The 21,326-nt window shown below is 33.5% G+C and overlaps 4 protein-coding genes across 6 annotated transcripts; 1 reads left to right on the forward strand and 3 right to left on the reverse strand.

Annotated features, from left to right (window-relative positions):
• Nucleotides 1–1,222: 1,222 nt before the first annotated feature.
• LOC130800858 (mitochondrial inner membrane protein OXA1-like) lies at nucleotides 1,223–8,908 on the reverse strand. Of its 3 annotated transcripts, none has more exons than XM_057664566.1 (11): nucleotides 8,775–8,908; nucleotides 7,852–8,393; nucleotides 7,668–7,758; nucleotides 7,492–7,539; nucleotides 6,270–6,328; nucleotides 5,651–5,726; nucleotides 5,437–5,568; nucleotides 5,198–5,338; nucleotides 4,516–4,570; nucleotides 4,126–4,405; nucleotides 1,223–1,644 (listed from the first exon to the last, which is right to left on the reverse strand). In XM_057664566.1, exons 2-10 carry the CDS (start codon nucleotides 8,331–8,333, stop codon nucleotides 4,128–4,130), a joined length of 1,362 nt encoding a protein of 453 aa, XP_057520549.1. In that variant the 5' UTR covers nucleotides 8,334–8,393; nucleotides 8,775–8,908; the 3' UTR covers nucleotides 1,223–1,644; nucleotides 4,126–4,127. The 3 variants fall into 3 exon arrangements, with proteins under 3 accessions (XP_057520549.1, XP_057520548.1, XP_057520550.1); XM_057664565.1 differs by lacking the exon at nucleotides 1,223–1,644 and adding an exon at nucleotides 1,773–3,954; XM_057664567.1 differs by lacking the exon at nucleotides 1,223–1,644 and adding an exon at nucleotides 1,778–3,954 and having other exon boundaries at nucleotides 5,198–5,305; nucleotides 8,775–8,880.
• Nucleotides 8,909–9,912: 1,004 nt separating this feature from the next.
• On the forward strand, nucleotides 9,913–10,967 carry LOC130801731 (uncharacterized). The gene is made up of 2 exons (XM_057665614.1): nucleotides 9,913–9,935; nucleotides 10,028–10,967. Exons 1-2 carry the CDS (start codon nucleotides 9,913–9,915, stop codon nucleotides 10,965–10,967), a joined length of 963 nt encoding a protein of 320 aa, XP_057521597.1.
• A 1,349-nt stretch (nucleotides 10,968–12,316) lies between these two features.
• LOC130800859 (non-specific lipid-transfer protein 3-like) lies at nucleotides 12,317–15,140 on the reverse strand. Its single transcript, XM_057664568.1, has 2 exons — nucleotides 13,379–15,140; nucleotides 12,317–12,451 (listed from the first exon to the last, which is right to left on the reverse strand). The coding sequence occupies exons 1-2, from the start codon at nucleotides 13,744–13,746 to the stop codon at nucleotides 12,442–12,444; spliced, it is 378 nt and encodes a 125-aa protein (XP_057520551.1). The 5' UTR covers nucleotides 13,747–15,140; the 3' UTR covers nucleotides 12,317–12,441.
• On the reverse strand, nucleotides 13,875–19,798 carry LOC130801732 (RING-H2 finger protein ATL20-like). Its single transcript, XM_057665615.1, has 6 exons — nucleotides 19,793–19,798; nucleotides 18,932–19,481; nucleotides 15,155–15,580; nucleotides 14,974–15,064; nucleotides 14,825–14,875; nucleotides 13,875–13,953 (listed from the first exon to the last, which is right to left on the reverse strand). Exons 1-6 carry the CDS (start codon nucleotides 19,796–19,798, stop codon nucleotides 13,875–13,877), a joined length of 1,203 nt encoding a protein of 400 aa, XP_057521598.1.
• Between the last annotated feature and the right edge of the window lie 1,528 nt (nucleotides 19,799–21,326).

Genomic DNA, 21,326 nt, shown 5'->3' on the forward strand with positions numbered 1-21,326 from the left:
TTTTGTCAACATTCATTTGGCAAAAAAATAAAAAATTTATAGAGAAGAAGAAGAAATGTGTTAAATAAAAAGCTAAATTAAATATATAGACAAGAAATAAAAAAATAAGTTATTATCAATATTAAAAATGAAGCAAATTTAATTAATAAAATGACTAAAAGAAAAATATAGCGAATTTCTTGAACATGAGTGTATCATTTCATTACCAAGTTTTTTTAATATGTTCATCGCTTAAATTTTAATTATTTTTAAGTTGACTCAAAATAAATTTATATTTTTTTTGTTTTATATTACTTGCAACATTAGAAATATTATTTTATTTATTTATTTCTTATTTATGACTAATTTTTAATCTATAAGTTAAAACATTAACAAGTGAGATCTTATTTAATTTTTTGTGTTAAGGAAAAAAATAATAATTTTAATTTTTTATAACTTCAAATAATGTTCAATATAGTACTCCTAGTAAGTTGGCAAACAAAATGATTAGGAGATCCTGTTCTAAAGTATCCCTATTAATTAAGCTACATAGGAATTGACTCTTCAGCCTACCATTCCAAGCTTAGTTTTGTTGAACATAAATTTATGTGGAGTCCATCCTTGCATAGTTGTATCCTACTTCTACTGCTTTGAAGAGTTGATGCAAAAATAGAAGGTTGTACTTGGACTCTTGGAGTAATATAGTAGTAATAATGAATTAAGTACAACCATTGTCATTTGTCATTTGTCATTGTCAATACTTTTCCGTACAAAGATGCAAAAAAGCAAATTTTCACCAAAATTTATCACTTCCGAGTTTCAACTACTATTTATCATAATCATAATCATAATCATCATCATATTCTTTATATCCCTCATAGAAAACCATAAATAAGATTTAAGAGAAAAAAATAGCAACAAATTATACCCATAAATAAGAGCGCAGATAAAAAGTGTCAAGTTCCAACTACTCTTACACCTATCAAAACCATCTCTCGCAGGTGTCGGATCAAGGTATTTTTAGTTGGGTTAATTTTGAGATGGGTAAGTTTCGGTCGACTCATATCATATTTGGGAACGGATTCTGGTCAACCTAATGGATCGTCGACTTTTAATTTTTTTTCTTATCATTAATTTTTTTAAAAAATATATACACAAGAATTTCTTTTTGTAGTGGGTCCAAATTAAAAATGAAGACATGAATAAAAAATGCTAATGTAGAACAGAAAATGTTGGTATAGAACTAAAAACGGTACAAAACGGTCGAATTCGAGTCTCAATGGTGTTTGACCCAATGTCCAAAAATGAGCATTTTAGGTCGGATAAAAAATTGACAAATCTAACTATAATGGTACAAAACAAAGTAATACACATAATCTTTAATTACACTCAATTTAATAGTCAATATTGAACACAATTTACTAAAAAAAAGTTTATTTTTATTCTTAAAGAGTAGGCTGAAGAAATATTATGAACAAGTGAAAATCAAACCCAGCGCTTTTAAAACACCTCATTCAACGTTCAAAAATCAAACTCTAGCATCATGGCATGTCATTATCTTCCAGCTATTTGGCTTCTCTTGTCATTTTCAATATTCATCTTTGCTTCCAACTATTATCGTTTGACATGATCCAAACTTTCTTTAAAAGAACTTAACGCTGTATTCTAATAGAAGATAATATGATTAATATAGAAACTAGAAAGGCTTGACAGTTTAATGTATAAAAAAAACTGCAACATGAACTAGATATTTATGAATTGAGTTAATGCTTAAAAGCTTTTCTTTACCCTAAACATAAAAACACATATTCTTGTAAAAGACGATCTTTTTGAGTGATTATCTTTAATTGGATCGAACAATAAAGAAAAATATAAAGTAAGAGCATGCATTAACCTTTAATGAACTGGGCTTGAGAGTGTGGATCTCTCAAGAGACCGGCTGAAATAAAAATTTGATTTTCACCGCGTAAAAAAAAACAAATTATCTTCCTTTTTTGTTTGTAGAGGATTCTCCATACCCTGAACTTTAATTTGAAAAATTGCAATGTAAATTTATTTTTGTTATTTGATAATTTTTTATCACAAAAACTCAACAATCGACACTCTGATTTCTAAAACTCAAAAACAAAATAGAAAATATAAAACTATGATCAATGTCTGGGGAGTAAAGAAAGACGGTAACTCATACCCACAAAAGAGAGGCGGCCAAAGAATTCCTCGACTCGAGAATAAATGAACCTAACACTTACCATTACTCTTCTAACCACCCCACAAAATCGATCCCAATACAAAGTTTATGAACCTAACATCTATTGTACCAAATACCTCGATCTTTTAGCTTTTAACCAACAGTCCACTACCTCTTTGGTTTAAAACTACAACTAAAGTTGTTCAAAATTGACTCGATAAACCAAATTCGAATGTAACCCGACCGAAACAATTGAAAATAACTCGTACATAAAATTAAAATCAAATTTTAAAAATATTTACATATACTCCAAAAGTGAAATTAACCCAACTCTATAAGGATTATTATATACTAAACTTCACCAAAACACTAGAAATTACACCTCTACCACAACCTGAATAAAATAACAAAACTCTTTAATTATCCTTGTGAACATGAATTGATGAGTATATATAAATATTATAATTGCTCAAAATCAGAATTATAAAATGTCCAACTTGTTCACGGTCTTAAATCTTAAATCTTAATAGACGAACTAATAACGTGCTTAATGATTCTTCGTAACTAGTCAACAACTAACCCATTGACTTACTATTATATCCATGCTATACGACAAAACAAACCGTATATTCTAAGTATATTCAAATAATACCAAATGATCTATTCAAGAAATGATGCATATTATAAATATGTTTTTAACTCTTTTACAAAATTAAAAATATGTTAACTTGACAATCCCTTTCAAGTTTCAACACAAGAATGTGTAGAAGACTACTAAACTTGTGAACTCCCGCTAGACACGTTAAGTACAAAGTAAACCAAAAAATAGTATGCAAACCCAATACCCAACTCGGAGCACCCGATTCGACAACTCTGGTTGTGATACACTATGGAAGATCTAGCAATACCGGAGTCGACCCAACGGGCATAGAATAAAAATGAGATCATTTCATTAAATAATGACCGTTAATCTTACTATTCCTCAAAAGTCAAAACCCCATTTTGTGATTCAAAATCAAGGAGTAATAATCATTATGAAGGAGTATTACTTATTAGCCAATATAATAGTTTTTTACTAATAAGTATTAGGTTCTAAAAGACTTATTATAAGCTTTATTTTAATTATATGTTCTCGAAAGCTTAAATTACTATTAACTACAATAAAAATGAAAATAATTAAGTTAACAATTCACATCGCAATTTACAAGAGTTATAACATCGTGAGGTGCTGCGTTCGGGAATTTGCAACCATTAATGCAATCACGACGTCATTCGCAATGTTTTTCTATAAATGCAAGTATAATAAAGAATTGTCATCCAATGTTATATAATCCTAAGGCATAATTCCTCACCAGGAAAAAGCAGTGAGCCGTCATCCATTCCTTAATTGGTTTAACCCCACCGGATTGATCACTATGTTGAAAAAATGTACCACATGTGATCGATCACATCGAAGAATTACAAAGAGGTTGACTAACATATATATATTTAATTGATGGGCTACTCCTCCTTATACCAAGTGATTTTAAGATGGAACCTCATCGGATTTATGTGCAGTCAACTCTCCCCTTATATGAACCCTTGTATGAGTCTTGTATACAAGTCCAAATTTATCGAAGTAACACCTACTCTTCTTGAAGGTACAACTACTCCAGTTCTCCTTATTCCACAAGAAAAGGCAGTTATGGCCTATGGTTGATCTTTCAGCACTTATCTCACGTTCACGAAACAAAATCGATAGCGACATAGGCTCCCGGAATGATGATAGATAGTACATCATGAAATGACTGTTCAAAATAAATCAACATGATGGCCTCTAGTACTCTAGCTTGTAAATGGAAAAAAATTCCGCCATACTTGCATGGCGAGTAAGCCTCATTCTAACAAGTATAAACTTATTCTATGACAAACGGTTTATCAAGGTTCAAATAATAATAATATTAAAGATTATATAATACCTTTACTGCCTATCGTTTGTCTTTTGTTTCACTTGATCCTCTAATGCTTTAAGGCGTTCACTAACAGTTTCCAACGATGACGCAGATGATAATGCTGATTTTTCTTTATCGGATTTAGCTTGGTCAGGAGTAGCCGGCAATGAAGCTTGCTCCTTCAACTGTGACGCTGCTACTTTGGATACATCAAAGAAGGATGTTGAGCTTTGTTGCGAGGTGCTAGGAGGCGGCATTGTTATTGTAGGGATTCCCAATGCTGGCTTAACACCAGGAAGTCTTAGCACTGAAATTTTAGATTAACAAATCCACCATTTAGATTATGACATTAGATATAATCGAAGGGTACATTACGCATGCTCTATCGGACTGAAAAGCGGAGAAATGAACGCTCACCAGCTCCATAGACGAAAGAGAAAATATTAGAAGTGATCCAATAAAAAAAGATAGCCTGCACAAACGTGAAAGAAAACAAAAAAAATTATCCACATTGTAAATGCTTAATCAAGTACAATCTCCAACACTAAAAACTCAGCTCAAACAGGCGTGAACTTATGAATAACAGTTTTTATTTTTCTATTTTATGAGAATTACTTCCTAATAGAAGACTCACAACATGAACAATCTATAAAATCCAATGGATCGATGGCCCTCTTCTAGACTAAAACCTAAACGGCCCGTTTGGTAATTGATACTAAATGGTGGGAATGGTAATAGAAAATTAGTGTAATTTTGGTAGAAATATCTCTCAAAAAACTTCTCCTTCAACAATCTCATTTTCTACGCAAAATTTATTCCAATGTATTACCATTTGAAAATGCCGTATTAGGTAGGAAAATTATGAAGAAAGAATAAAAGTTTCTTATGATCAAACTTTCATTACCATGGGAATAACATAATACATAATAATGAAAATTTACACTACAAATCATTCCCGTTACCACTAATTAGTTCCAATAACCAAACGGGCCGAAATTGCCACACAAAAGGTACGCTACAAAACACTATCCTCATAATACTCAGCAATCAAGTAGGTAAAAGTTTTAATTATTAAATAGCATCTCACTAATAGAAGTACCTTTGAGAAATTCATTGTTAATGGAACAAAAAGAATAGCTAAGGCTCGTGAAAACTTTTTCATGACATTGCCAACAGGATTACCTTCCAGACCTTCCTGCATATTGCACTGAGACGAGCCATAGCGGAAGTATTTAGTGAACTAAAAGGAATCGCAGGAAGTGAAAGGTCAAATATACAAAACGAAGATATAGGATGTAGATTGAACATGTATAAATCCCCAATAATCAGATTTACTACCTCCACAGTAATAAGAAATGTCACTGCCGTCAAAACAGGTAAGATGTACGTAGCATCAGGAGTCGTAAGATCAGTAAACCATAAAGCTCCACCATTTTTAAACGATGGAAGGTTCTCGGCCATGTTTGTTATCTGTATACAAATAGTTCTGTTATTAACCTACCAATAGCACCCAAACACCACGGCAAAAATTAAATCATCACCTTCAACTTACAGCAAAGAAAAAACTCATGAAGACCGGACCTTGAATGAGTAGTCCCTTAAGTGGAGTAAATGGAGTAACACCATTTCTGCAATATTAGATTATTGGCACATATTAATGGAATCTATGATAAAAAAACACAACACACAATATGCAAGAGACCGTTAATGGCTCTATGTTCATGCTTTCTTTACAACCTCCTTTTTTCTGTTGTTCCACATTTATGAAATACAGTTTCACATGATACCCTGATCTCCTCGAATATCACAAATCGAAAAACGCGAACTATAGTCGGTTTTGGGCTATTCTTGGGCAAATTTGAGCGAATCGCAAATCAAGCAAATTAACTGGCGAATTATGTTACACAGATGAAATATATGATAAAAACACAACACGCATTATTCAAGGGATCGTTAATGGCTCTATGTTCATGCTTTCTTTACAATCTCCACTAGTCCTATGTACTGCTATTCCACATTCAAATCTGAAATCAAAGTACCCATCCTCACAAGGGTGAAGCCAGAAATTTTAATTTTGGGCGGCAAATAGCCGATGCATCAACAAAATAACAAAAAATGTTCAGGGAATCACCCTTAGCCAGTTAATTATGGGTTCTTAACGCCTGACTTACTCTTTGAACAGTGCCTGCAGCTTCTGCCTCCCTTCGGCTATAGCATCAGGATCATCACCCTTAAAATAACAAAAAATGTTCAGGGAATCAGTATTCATTGACCATATGAACTAGAATACTAGATAATTAAAGCCTGACTTGCTCAAAAGATGTTAAAGGAATCAGTATTCATAACTAGCTGATTTAAAGAGTCTAACAATGAAACATTACAAAGTGGATAGAAAGTTACAGCCCAACACTGACTGGAGAACAAAAGAAATCATCAACTGGTTACTGAAAATATACTAATTGTATTCTATTCCAGAAAGACGGCAAAACATCAACTTTTTTCAGTTCAAATACTGCTACAGGTTTTAACATGCTGAATCTTTAGGAAAGTGTGTAAGTAGTTAAACTAGCGACTAAGGCTTTAGTAAATAGCAGACAGTAAAGAATAAACTTATGCCATACCTCATCCCACACCTCCCTAAGCTACCTCTCTTACATGCCCACCCAAATTCCCCACCCACAAATCAGTTGTAGACCTAACAAAAAATTTAGTGAGCACAAATTACTAGTATATATAGCAAAAAGAAATCAATTATAAAACTATAGAATAAATTGCAAATTACAACCTTAAAATATAGGACTTTTGCGAATTACAGTTTCAATGTTTATTTTTTTTGCAAAATTACAGCTATTAAAGTATCAAAGTCTACAGCATTCAAGCCAAATTATAGAATTCCGACCACTTAACCTAATATTTCGACCACTAAAATGGTCAAAATTATATGATTTGGCCTGAACGCTGTAGACTTTGATACTTTGGTGGCCGTAATTCGCAAAAAATAAACATTCGGACTATAATTCGCAAAAGTCCTAAAATTTAAGGCTATTATTCGCAAATTATTCAAAAATATAGAAACAAAATTTTAATAAACAATAATTTTGAAATTATAAATGTTTTTGAACTCAGTGCCCTACCATGTGGGTAAGTGATATTAGATTGGAAAACCACACAAAAGCATAACTACTATATGTCACTTTGTTCAGTTTAATACAACTCTTTGAAACTTAAAGCTATTGGCAACAAAATTCGGTAAATTAGACCAAAGTGAAACTTCGCAAGGCAAGCAAACATGCCTCCACGTCCTATGCATTAAATCAACCACTAGAATAATGATTTAAATAAGAAGTCGTGATAAAGTATGATAAAAAAAAATTAAAAACAATCAAAATATACCTTATCTCGCACTTCCTTCGTAATTTCCTCAATATGTGGCCTCATAATCTGAAAATAAACACAAACAGCATGTTAAATACTATATAGTTGATGGTACGCACATAAAGCAGTGCTTAATTTTCACTTAGAAAACTAAAAATTGGCAAAAGGTTCAGCGTAAATTTTGAAATCAATACTGATAACTTGGAGGTGGACTTAAGTTGATTAATCAGGAACGGAATAGTAATCCCACGAATCAACAAAGTTGTAAGAGCTATTGAAGCCCACCTAGAAAGATAGACAATCCCACATATTAACTCCATTTAGATATCACCCATCAAAGCAAAAACAATGACAATATAATATTATAGAGCCTCTCACCAATTCAAACCAGTAAAAGAATGAACTGCATCAATCAAATGTTGCAAAGCTGCAACCGGCCACAAAGAATCTGCAGCCGCAATCGCAACTTCGTTTGCAACAGGGGCAGCCTGAGTAGCAACTACCTCAACCGGGGTATCAACAATGACCCCAGAAACATCGCTAATAAAATCAACACTGTCCGTTTTATTACCTATCGAAGTTGACATATATCTATGATGAAAATTCATAACCCCATATCCATTTCCCGTGAAAATTGACCTTTGATTAGGAAATAAGCTATTGGTTGTCCTAGAATTACTAATATAAGATCCAAAACACCTCCTTTGGCTTAAAAAATCATCAATCCGCCCCCTCGACAGTGCTTCATGATCAGCACTGTTTTTACTTCTATCATTGTGATGAGATAAATAACCAAAACAAGGATTGAGTCTTCTAGTTAAGAGGGTTGCTCGAGCACAAACACTACGTCTATAAGCCATTTCAATTCCACAATCAATCAATAGATTAAAACTTTCATATATGAAGACCAAATCAGAACCCTGGAATCATCAATCACCAACAAAATATGATAACAAAGGCAAAAATTAGTATCAATACGAAAAAGGTATATCTTCAAGCAGATAAATTAAGCTATTAACTTATTAATACCCTCCAAAATTCAAAGAAAAAAATTATCAATCAATTATAAGATTAAAACATTCATACATCATGACCAAATAAAATCCCTAAATCATCAATTACCAACAATATAAAGAGAAATTTAAGGTTCAAGATTGAATCAGTGAGAGCGAAGTTAGATCTTTAAGATAAAAAATAATGTGTGAAATTTCGATAGGGTTTAGGGTTTAAGAAAAACCCTGAAATATCTGAAATCAAATTCGAAACAATAATGAGAATTAGAATTGGGAATAAAATCATACCCATTCATCCCTTTTTGAGTGCGGACGGAAGGAAGTGTCTAAGTTGAGGGACACTACAACATCGGCAAACTGGGATTTACAGTTGATCTGTTGTTGGAGCAAACTGGGATTTTTAATGTTGTTTACCACTGAAGAAAGAGTCTGATAAAAAAATTACCATTTTGGTACCCATTCCTCTTATTTTTAACTTTTTTTTATCATTAAATCAAATATTACAATATGGATGTCTATTTACAGTAGAAAATAATTATAAATTTTGATTTATTATTTTAAAATTATTAATAATTAATTTAGAAATAGCGTGTTTGTTGTTATGAGTAGTGAACAACTACTGTAACAACGAATAAAGTCAGTGGTAATTTTTTTCTCCTATTCGTTGTTACTAATTGCGAACAAACCTTAACCTTAAGCTCGGATACGAGGATGCTTATTTTGAGAATTAAAATTTCCTGAAACTTATTTTGAGAATTTTGTTAGAAAAAAAAAGCTTATTTTATCAATTTTTCTAAAAATATCTAAAATTATATATAAACATTAAACATAGGGAAAATTATAAACAAACACATTTTAAAACCCGGTTTTTGTAAAGAAACACCTTTTAAAATTTTTTTTGCAAATAAACACCTTTTAAGACACTTTTTGTTAAATTAGACACCTTAATTGGAATTCCGGTGGGTTTTGTCCAAATTCCGACGTTGAAAAAGCTATATGAGTTGCATATTGCGCGATTGATTTCAAACGCAGGGTAGAGTTCAATTGTTCGCGAATTTCTTCTCTATCTTCCTCATCTTCCTTTCCTTCCCTCCACATTTCCCTTCAGCATTGTTGATTGTGACCGAAGATTCATTGCTCTGTTAATTCTTGTCGATTGTTAAAGGTAAGGGTTTTTTCGCAATAAAGTTACTCTCTTTTTGATGTCAATTGCATTGTAAATCGAATTGTTAATGCAGTTGTTTAATTGGTATGCATTAGTACATTGTGTTTGTGGAGTTCTGAAATTAGGGTTTGTATTTGGTAATTGTGCAGATGAGGACAAAAAACCCTGTATTTAATCCTTCAACTGGTATCAAATGCATTTTCAACCTAAAAATATGACATGAGGGACGGTTTGTTTTTAAGAAGAAAAGGAGGTTGTATAATGAAGGGTGCCTTGATATCAAAGTGGGTTGTTCTGAAATTAATTTTTTTGGTGTTGTACAATTAGTTAGGAAGGTCATTCTGAGGAAAGATGCTGACTTTACTGTATATTATAGGAGGAAGGGGAGGAGCTTGATGAATGGTTTAACTGAATTTACACCCAACACACCTGGTGGAGTAGGCAACATCCCTGTTCAAAGGTGGAGTGGGCATGCTTTCAACCCCAAGTCCAAGTCAGCCATGGTGTTGAACAATTGTTGTGAGTCATTTAATTCGGTTTTGAGGGAGTGTAGAAACAAACCTATATTGAGCATGATGGAGTGGATAAGAAGATATGTCATGGCAAGGGCTTTCAACAAAAGGGAAGGATGTAGGAATTATCATGGATCAATCATGCCAGCTGCTATGAAGGTGCTCAAAAGTGCCCAAGAAATGTCCAAGAACTGCTTTGAGACAATTTCTGATATTGACTTGTTTGAGGTTGATCATGATGGAGATAGATGGGTGGTTGACTTGAAAAGGCATTCATGTGGTTGTTTCAGATGGGATTTGACAGGAATCCCTTGCTATCATGCATTCAAATGCATCATGGCATTCAGGGGCAACCCTGAAATGTATGTGCACAAGGCATACAGTAAGGAGATGTATGCATTAGCCTATGCACCTATTTTCCAACCAATGCCTGGAATGAAGCAATGGGATTCTACAGAGCATCCTAAACCTAACCCTCCTGGTGTGAAAAAGCTCTCTGGCAGACCATCACAAAAAAAAAGAATCAAAGAGAAGGGTGAGGGGGAAGCTGAACATGAACCTCCAGTACTAAGAAAGAGGAAGCCCAATGCATGCAGTAACTGTGGAGGTCTAGGCCACAATAAAAGCAAATGCAAGAACCCACTTGCACCCCCTAAACCTCCAGCAAAAAGAGGAAGGCCAATGAGTGATGGTGTACCAAAACAAGCCATAAAGAAGAAAAGGGGAAAAATGAGCCAAAGTCAAGAAGAAATCAACAACAACTCCTCACAACCAGTAGATTCATCTCAAACATCTCACACTTGAATTTAGTAGCTCTGAAGTTTGTTTGTTAAACATTATTACTTTTTATTGCTTAGTCAATGACTTTATATGTATTTTCATGTTATGGATGACATTATGCATTATGAGAATTGGTTGAATGCTTAACAAATGGATGATATGCAAGCTGCACAGTATAATATGGATACAAAAAGAAAAACATCTAACATATTTGATTCAATACTACAAGTTTACATTAACAAATGGAGGAAAACACATAAACAACTGATGAGTTTGGTTGAATACTTCAAAAGTACATATTGAAATTGAGGCAAAAGCATAAACAACCAACAAAACAACCAAACTAGTCCATCATCTTAAATACAGTTCCTAAAAATAAAACAACCAAAAGAGCCAAAAATTGACATTTGCTGCAGTTTTTGGCCACCTTCAACCTCCCAACATGCCAACCGTCTGATTTGTCATACATCGACCTACTCAACCGACTCCTCAGCACAATCAATTCATTCATCAATTCCTTCTTCACCTCCACCAACTCATTAATAGTTACCCTTTGCCACTCTACTTGATCCGCATCAATCCACCTGAAGAACGAGCAACTCCTTCTTCCACTTTCAATGTCATATAATTTATAAGCCATGAACCTACGCCCAGGATTTTTGGGGGTCCAGGACCTCATTATCGCAATTCGCAACCCACAGTAGCATCTACAATGTTGTGAGTTTTCAATGGCACGAGAACAACCACTAGAAGAAGACATACTAAATGGAAGATCAAAGCATCAACCTTTGAAAACCCTAGAAATTGAACTTCAAAGCAAAGAGAGAGAAGGAGAAGAATGATTTCAAATGGGATTTGAGGGTGTAAATGGAGTATTTATGGAAGTTGAAAAGAAAGGAGCGTGTATTATAAGGAAATTGCAAACACGCGCATGTTTTTGGAGGTCAAAACGCAAAGTCAACGTCGAAATTTGGACAAAACTCACCGGAATTCCAATTAAGGTGTCTAATTTAACAAAAAGTGTCTTAAAAGGTGTTTATTTGCAAAAAAAATTTTAAAAGGTGTTTCTTTACAAAAACCGGGTTTTAAAAGGTGTTTGTTTACAATTTTCCCTTAAATATATTGTTCAATTAATTCATATATATTTTTTTTAATATATGAGGGAATATTGAAATCATTTCTTGTGTTATTGTTATTATTGTTCATTGAAATGAAACAAACATCGTGTTAGAGTATATAACACATGAGATCTAAATCATTCAATTGTATATGGTACACATATTCAAGTTGAAAGTATATAATTAGCCTAAATTTAGAAACTATAGAAAAAATTAAACTTCATTACAATGTAAAAACTTCACATTTATTTAAGTATTAATATGTAACATATATAAACAGTTTCCAGATAAACTAAGGTTGATGCAATTTTACGTAATTTTTTTATTGTAGACTTCCTTGCTCCCCATAAAAAGAAAGTAATCCATCATCTTGATCTTTATCAACTTATTCTGCACAATGACAAGGAGATCATCAGAGCAATGTGCCTTTATTAAATAAAAATGCAAAAACAATTAGAAACGATAAGCATGTAAAATTTTACGGATTTCAAATCGAATTCGTTTCAATTAGAGTTGAGAATAGTTTTGTGGTACAAAAGTTAAATTAAAAGTCATACCATTATGAGTAATGTACAGATGTTATATATGAGAAATATGAGGACTTATTTGCTCAATATTTACCCATAATGCTTTATAATTGGCCCATTTTATATAGGCACATCATAAAATTAAAAAAAAAAAAAAAAACATCTAAAAAGTATGTTGTAAACATAAGCTAAGGCGTCATTTTAGGGTTAAAGATCAAAATGGATGGTCAACAAGCATGAAGCATCAATTATATTTTGAGCTTGAAATATTGGTGTATACTTTAAACGATTATAAAATTGGTTTGATTTTATTGTTCTTCTTCTCTTATAGCTTTTGGATGTGGCGAGGATTGTTAATCTACTTAGATAAGTATGGGAATGGTTTGAAAAATATGTTTAATTTATGGATAAAGATTATATGAGATTTTTACAACTATGAATGGTGGTAAGTGGTAGGAATAAAAAATTTACAAATTTTTAAAGAGACCATTTTTAATTGTGTTGGCCCATAAAGAAAAATGTAAAGTAAGAGTAGACATTAAACTTTAATGGGCTGGGTCTAAGAAACGTCTCCCAAGAAACCTGCTAAAAAAAATTTATACAAATGTGGGGGCGTAGAGTAAGACCCATACCCATCCAACCCATTATTATTATTATACCCAATTTATTTTGCTCATATAAGTTATGACTAAACTCTTAAAGAGAGATAGAAAATGACAGATCATACCCTTATTATTTGAAAAATTCCCAATTAACCTGATTAGCCAATAACCAGAAGAGAAAAACTTACTGAGAACAGTTTAAGTTTGTACTAATAGGAGGCAATTTGATTTTCAACCCACATTGGTGAGGAAGAACAGAGATAAGAGAAGTATCAATCTGGCCTACAAGGGGCACTAAAGACTCAAGGCACTGGCAGACTCCTTGTCTTTTGGTCTTGCTTTTACTGTAATGCTTGGCAACATACTTAGCACCTTGACAACAACTACTCGAGGGCGAAGAGTCTTGGTTGTCGAGGTAAGATAAACACGGTGATAACTCGTTAACCACATCGTTACATAAAACCGAGTCTTGCCCTTGATTTCCTGTATGTTCATGACCCATCATGGGATTGCAGACTAGTATTAAGAGGACTAAAAGAGTGAAAAGATGATTCATTGTTTTGGGAATTTCGGTTTTAATTATCAGGAATTTTGTGAACGGAATTCTCCTGTTGTAGTACTATGTGTTAGATAGTGATTTCTTGTGTGTATACAAGGGTCTTAAAAGAGTAGAAAATGTGTTTGTTAAATGGTGTTTTCATGCATGCATATTCCATGATCTCCTGATTTAAGGGTGATATAGTTGAGTTTCATAAGAGAAATTCTGTTTTCAAAATATTACAGAAGAGAGCATGAGTTATGGTAACAGAAATCTGCAGCGAAAGTTGCCAAAGAATTGAAGAAACTGAATTAAGGGAAAGCTTGATCTAGTTTGGTCGATTGCTGATGGTGAATTTGTTAGAGTATATAACATATCCTGGGGCTTCAACCATCAGCTTAAGCTTTTGGTTGAGTTGGTTCCTTGACATGGTATCAAAAGCCAATGTGACAAAAGGTCACGGGTTTGAATCTCAACCACCCCTCATTCAAAGTGGAATATTGAGCACCATGTATGAGGAGAACATGTGTTGCATCCACACTTCTAGCCCAAAGGGCTCTCGTGTGAGGGGGCGTGTTAGAGTATATAACATATCCTGGGGCTTCAACCATCAGCTTAAGCTTTTGGTTGAGTTGGTTCCTTGACATGGTATCAGAAGCCAACGTGAGAAGTCACGGGTTCGAATCTCAACCACCCCTCATTTAAAGTGGAATATTCAGCGCCTATGCGCATCCACACTTCTAGTCCAATGGGGTCTCGTGTGAGGGGGCGTGTTAGAGCATATAACATATCCTGGGGCTTTAACCATCAGCTTAAGCTTTTGGTTAAATTGGTTCCTTGACAGAATTGATGCAGTTAACTTGTTTGACCAGCTAGTAACTTTGACTATATTGTTAGCCGTTTAACCATCTGTTCTCGAGATGTTAGGTTAAGATTAGAAGTGGATTGTTTATTAAACAAAAAATGAAATAAAAACAATGAAAAAGCTACAAAGAAGAATTTCTTTTATTTTGTTTTAAAAGTCATTTACCAAACATATTTTTTAACGATTTGAACAATTAAAAAGTCAAAAGTCAAAAATCGACCAAAAAACTACCTTGGTGTTGCTTCCTTCTTTTGTTCAAGAAGGAACTCCAAGATTTCAAAACTAAAACAAACTCATTAATGACAAATATACTTCTATATAGTATCCATTAAGGACAGAAGGCGGGAAGAGTTGACCAAGTATGACCATTTCCGAATTACAGTGTGTTGTATTTCCCAGTGTGTGTGTTTGTATGACTACTATCAAAATTTAGTGTACAAAGATGCAAAAGAATTTCCTTTTCTTTTTTACCTAAGACAAAAAGGAAAAAATATGGTATATACAAGCTACAGTAAATCAATGAAGAAATTTGTAGGGTGGATCACAAATGAAGGAGCTAACAATCGGGTAGACCAGAGGAAGGTTGGGGCGAATTCCTGCATAGAGGGCAGGTAGCATTCATCCGGAGCCATTCGTCTATGCAGTCGGCATGGAAGTAGTGATTACAGTCAGGTATAGACCTTAAGGTTTCGTTGGGTTGATACTCCGACAAGCATATTGGGCAGGTGCTATCACTGGGCTTAGGAAGCCGCTTACTTTCTCCAAGAATGGTTTTCGGGTATGATTCAATGGTGGGCTGGTCGAGACCCATTGTTAAGATAATTGGTTGTGGGAAGATCGAGGGGGATGATTCGGTGTTTATGTAACGACGATTCCTATTGCGAGCACTAACCCTGCTGGTGATGAAGAGTGTTAGCCCAATGATGCATAAAAGGCCTGGTATTCCAGCTCCAAGTATTAAGCCATATTTGGCACTCTTTGGAAAACCTGTTTTACAACAAGTAGAAGAATGGATTTAGATCTAATATATAAATGAAAACAAATGACCCTGTACACGCTATATGAAAGATAAATAGCAAGGCAAGTGACAAGACAAAGAGGGTTAAGGAATGTTAAGAGTCAGAGTTATCAATCCAGTATCCCACGCAAGACAGGGTCCAGCGGGATGGTAGCGAACATATCATACTCGTGCCTCCTCCAAAGAGAGGGCAAGGAGAAATGCGAGCACTTAATTTATCCCCAAAAGAATAGGTTCCTACAAAGAGAAGTGTTGAAAAATGTAAAGTGTATAAACCAGTGTCACGTGATTCACTAATTGCCTTGTGAATCGTGAATTGAAAAAAAAACGAATTTATGGTCAATTTTAGGCTATTTTTGAACCATTTTGAGCGAATCCTTATGTTTCACTGGTATAAACCTATTTCTACATGGTTTATAGAAAACAAATTTAGTAATAAATGAGAATATAACATCAATGAAAGTTCAAAGTTTAATAGTAAACAAAACTTCTCCGTCCACAATTCCGTGTAATAAAAGTTCATTTTCATTTTACTAATCACATCAGTTGACTTGTCCACATCTGAAACCCCACCAAACTATGTTCCAAAACATTTTTTTTTCATTTTAAAATAGCAGTTGTTCACCTAACTATGGATTTCATGAATCAGCACTGTGTCATTACATGATTATAAATTCTATTGTAATGAGCTTATTTGATCATGCTGCAAGCGAAATTTACCAAGTGCATATGCGATGATAACTGCGTATAAAATATAGCCACAAAGCTGTATACTACTCCTAGGTCGTTTATTTAAATTGGTCAAGCGGATCCCTACCTAGATTTCGTAGTTCTTGATCAAACAACACAACACCAGATCACCACATAGGGCGAGGAAGCAGTGTCACATAATTCGCTAATCTTTTTGCAAATTGTGAATCTCAAAAACGAATAATGATGAGTTTTGGACTATTTTTAGGTGATTTGAGCGAATCATAATTTCAAAAGGCAAATTAACTAACGACTTATGTAACAGTGGGAGGGAAAGGTCCAATTTGAACTCAAAGAGTTCGAGAGGTAGCATGCCCTACCGCTAGGCTAACACCTCATGACTCACAAAAGGAAGCATTTCAATTCATAGTACATATTAAAATATACTCTCGGTCATCTAATTTTGAGTAAATTAGAGAATATAATATACTTTATATATATTGTTAACAATTTCCAAAATTATAAATTTAATTTATATAGAAAACTGTCAAAATTGAGTGTTTGTACCGCATGATATTTCTGACTTTATTTTTTTTAAATCATATGTTTCTATATATCGATGCTAAAAAAATTGTGCATTGCACGAGTTTCAACACTATTACTTTCTATTTTGCATCATCACTTTTCTACATGTTTATTTTTTATGGTGGTCTCATTAATTATTATCATCCATGAAACCATGCTCTTATTTATCATATATTTCTTTTATTAATTTCTTTTCTGCATATTAATAAAGAAATTTTTGCTTGTAGAAAAATCAAAGGTGAAGAGGAATTATGTTAACTTTGAATTCAAAAAGAGGCAGTAAGTAAAAACGTAGAAGCATTTTGTTTTCGTAACAGATCCGGCTACTATAATGACTTTTGAAGTAAAAGGCATGGCAAGTGAACAATTAAAAACCACCTCCAATTTTCACGTGAAATACTACTCTTACATAGGAGGTAGTAGGACTAAACTACTAGATGTACTTGTATACTTTTTGAGTAGTGACTAATGACTATAAAACCTATATTTATGAGAATATTTTCTGTTAGATAACCATCAACTTAAACTTTTGATTGAATTGATTTTTTGACTTAGTATCAGAAGTTAGCGTGATAAGAGGTTACGGGTTTAAATCTCAATCATCCCTCATTTAAAGAGGAATAGGACACGTTAGAGTATATAACCTATCCCGGGGTCTCAGTCATCGGCTTAAGTTTTTGATTGAGTTGACTTAGCATTAAAAGTTAGCATGACAAGATGTTATGGGTTTAAATCTCAATTACCACTCATTTAAAGTAGAATAGTATATAACACGTCATGGGGTTTCAACCATCAAGTTAAGTTTTTAATTGAGTTGATTTTTTACATTTTCCTTTAAAAAAACTAACAAATATTGCTGCTAATTAGTAAATATTTTTACAAAGATCTTAGTCAAAAAAAGTTTCCCACCAAAAATGGATTTTGAGGTTAACTTTCATCGAAACTCCATTATTGTAACCATTATAAGTTGTTCTAACATATAAGTCATTGTAATTTTTTCTAACATGTACTCTATTGGGTTCTTAAAGGTTTATCATAAACTCTGAATTAAATGTATGTTCCAGTAAACTTGAAGTATGAATAAAATTTTGACGTATGCAAAACTAATTGTGACATGAAATTTGCAGGTTACTGGGTTATTGAGTTGATGATGATGATGTGTTACGTATGTAACATTGCGACCAATCGCAATCGCAACAATCAGCCATTTTATTATTTTCTTTCAAGGTGAAAATCCTACAAAAATACTAAGCCATTAGCAAAATCCTACAAAAATTGAATCAATTAGTTGGAGACGTCCAACTCGTTGTATAAACTGTATGCCTTAATTACTGTTGTTAATCTGTTATTTATATTCCTTTGGATGATTTTTCTAATCTTAATACTTGTCTTGCTTTGTGTCACGCCTAGGGTGTGTTCTTGACCTTCTATTTTATTTGCAAGTCTTTCTAAAGCCGTTGAGTATCTCACTAGTTGCAATATCTTTTATTCATATGATTTGATATCTTTTATTTCTTTTCCAATCGAATTAAACTTCTACAAATAAAATATATGGGAGCGCATGATAAAGATAAGGAGTTGGTTTGTCACATATGCATCTAAAATCCACACCCTTGGAATAAGATGCTAATAAAATGGTGATGGATGCTAATCATCATAACAATTAATATAGCCCAAAAATATAATATTAATTATTTTAAATTATTTATTTATTTTGAATTAAGGATAATTGGGAATTAACTGAGTTCGATATGATCTGAGTTCGATTCTTATTAATCTTTACTGATCCACCTTCTAAAAAAAACAATAGGATTATTAATTCATCTGTTTACTTCTATGAGTCTACTCATAAATTTCAAAATAAGTTACGGGTCTTGTTTTTATACTACGAAAATACATACACACATCTACTCAAAAGAGTATTAAACATTCAAATTAATCCACTATAAAATCCATTTCCAATCAAAAAAATCAATCAATCAACACCGATTATCAAATCATAATTAACAAAAAAAGAAAAGAAAATAACGTTTAAAAAAACTCACCTGAAGAAGGAAGATAGCAAGCAACTTCAAGACCAGAATCGCCCACCAAACCACAATTTCCACCACGAACACTACAATCCCCACAACTCGGAATACCCCAACTCAATTGCAAAAACATATCACTCATATCATTCGGATAAAACCCATATTCCATCCCCTGCCACAAAAACGCTGCGTTTACTCTCTTCAACACTTCACACTTCCATTCTTTTTCTTCTTTCAACATCTTTTCTGTTACTTTATCATCTAACGCCATTAAAACTGTTTTATTCCGATTACTTAAACACGAAATTTCTGCTACATCAGCAGGTAATTTATCAGATTTCCCAGAACAGGTTAAAAATGTGTATGGGGACTCTGAAGGGCGATAACTAAATGGGGTGGAGGATAAGTTTATGGAGTTGATGATTTGTTTGGGTATGCATCGATTCGGGTCGGATACCCATAGAAGTTGATCTGAGTATGATATGCCTTCAACTATGTAAGATTTGGAAGAGATTGAAAGGAAAGTTTGGTCATGGGAGTTGCAGGTGTTGGGATACGATGGATGCTTAAAGCGGAATTTCAGGAAACACTTCCCTAACATCTATCTCAGGATCATAAACATAATCAAACATATGAATCATATAAAAGGATTAGTCTATATTACCTTTGTAGCGTGAAATCCACGAAAATAACGCGATAAGATAATATGGAGAGCCTCAAACGTTGCTCCTCTATTCGGTCTACCGGAATCAATTGAACACCAACGTTTGCTAGAACGGAAGAGATTGTTTCTCTTGCTTTTTCTGGTTTTTCAATAACTGTATATGAGAATTGTGTATGGTGAGAGTTTTAAATAAACATATTTATAATACTCACATCCATCGTCCCATTATCCCCACTTCTCCACTACTAGCATTATATCCTCATATAATACTAGTAACCTAGGTCAAAAAGAAACCGATTCTTTTGTTAACCTAATTGGATCGCAAGCCCATACTCCTAATGGGCCCGAGTCATTTACCGTTCAATTGATTCTTTTGTAAGACCTTATAGGATTAATTATATTAGTTGTGGTCCAATTATTATTGACCCACCAATTATATTTATTCTCTAGCAAGCAAATATAATTACTAATAATAATTAACTTTATTATCTTCATAAATATCCTATATATTTATATTTAGTAATTGTCGGAAATGTCTACGGACATATTCCTTCAATCTCCCACTTGTCCGAAGACAATTGCACAATTATAAATTCCTTAAGCCACTTAATGTGAAATTTGACAACACAGTGTTATTTCTCAAATTATGTTTCTTGATCTCTGAGTTCGAATTGTTCAACTAAGGATTAACCATTTAATCTTATTCCGCATGGCCATGCAATTTTCAATTCTCGCTCATCAAGAGGCCTACACACCAATCCTATCACATAGGAGGACTTATTCATTCTTGTATGACCATAACTCCCACTCAATTCTTAGCCCACCTGATCACTGCCTTTATAGCCTCCTTTTACAGCACGACGTTTAACAGCGTCAAGGTTAAACTAATTATTTCGTAGTGATTAAGACATACTCATGTCTAAGGAATCCACTAAATATAAGGATTCGATTCTGCCCTTTCGAATCAGATTAGGTCAAGTCTCAATGCATCAGGTATGCATCCATGTAATCGATTAAACATCTCTATGTTTCCATAGCCCATGGAACCGAGCTATCAATTAATTACATGCTAATCTTTAATAAACCACTTATGTCCAATTTAGTGATTTAGATTAGGGACATTATATAAATTGTGATTTCAGTTCACTTATAGGGTTCCATTATCGAAACGTTTCCAATAGTCCTATTGAAAACACAAATTATATGAACATTTTATTTAATACTAAACCAAGCAATTAAATAAGAAACAAACCATTTATATTATTGATAAACATTCCAAACATATGGTAAACAAAATTCTTTATAATTGTAAACATGAAGTAAACAACCTAAAGACATTCTCCTATATGCTTAAGCCCCATAGACCTAGTATGACTCTCATGCTTCGGCTGAGGGAGTGGTTTAGTCAACGGATCTGCTATGTTATCCGTGGTATCAACTCTACTTATTATTACATCCTGTCTTCCAACAATATCTCGAATAAGATGGAATTTTCTTTCAACATGTTTAGATTTTTGGTGAGATCTAGGTTCCTTGGATTGAGCAATAGCACCTTCATTGTCACAATACAACTTGATGCCATTCTCAATGCTAGGAACTACACCCAGTTCACTAACGAACTTTTTAATCCAAACAGCCTCTTTTGCTGCTTCAGCTGCTGCTATGTACTCAGCCTCTGTTGTAGAATCTGCAACTGAACTCTGCTTGGAGCTCTTCCAGCTCACAGCTCCTCCATTCAGACAAAAT

Source organism: Amaranthus tricolor, chromosome 15, assembly GCF_026212465.1.
Source record: "Amaranthus tricolor cultivar Red isolate AtriRed21 chromosome 15, ASM2621246v1, whole genome shotgun sequence".
NCBI lineage: Eukaryota > Viridiplantae > Streptophyta > Magnoliopsida > Caryophyllales > Amaranthaceae > Amaranthus > Amaranthus tricolor.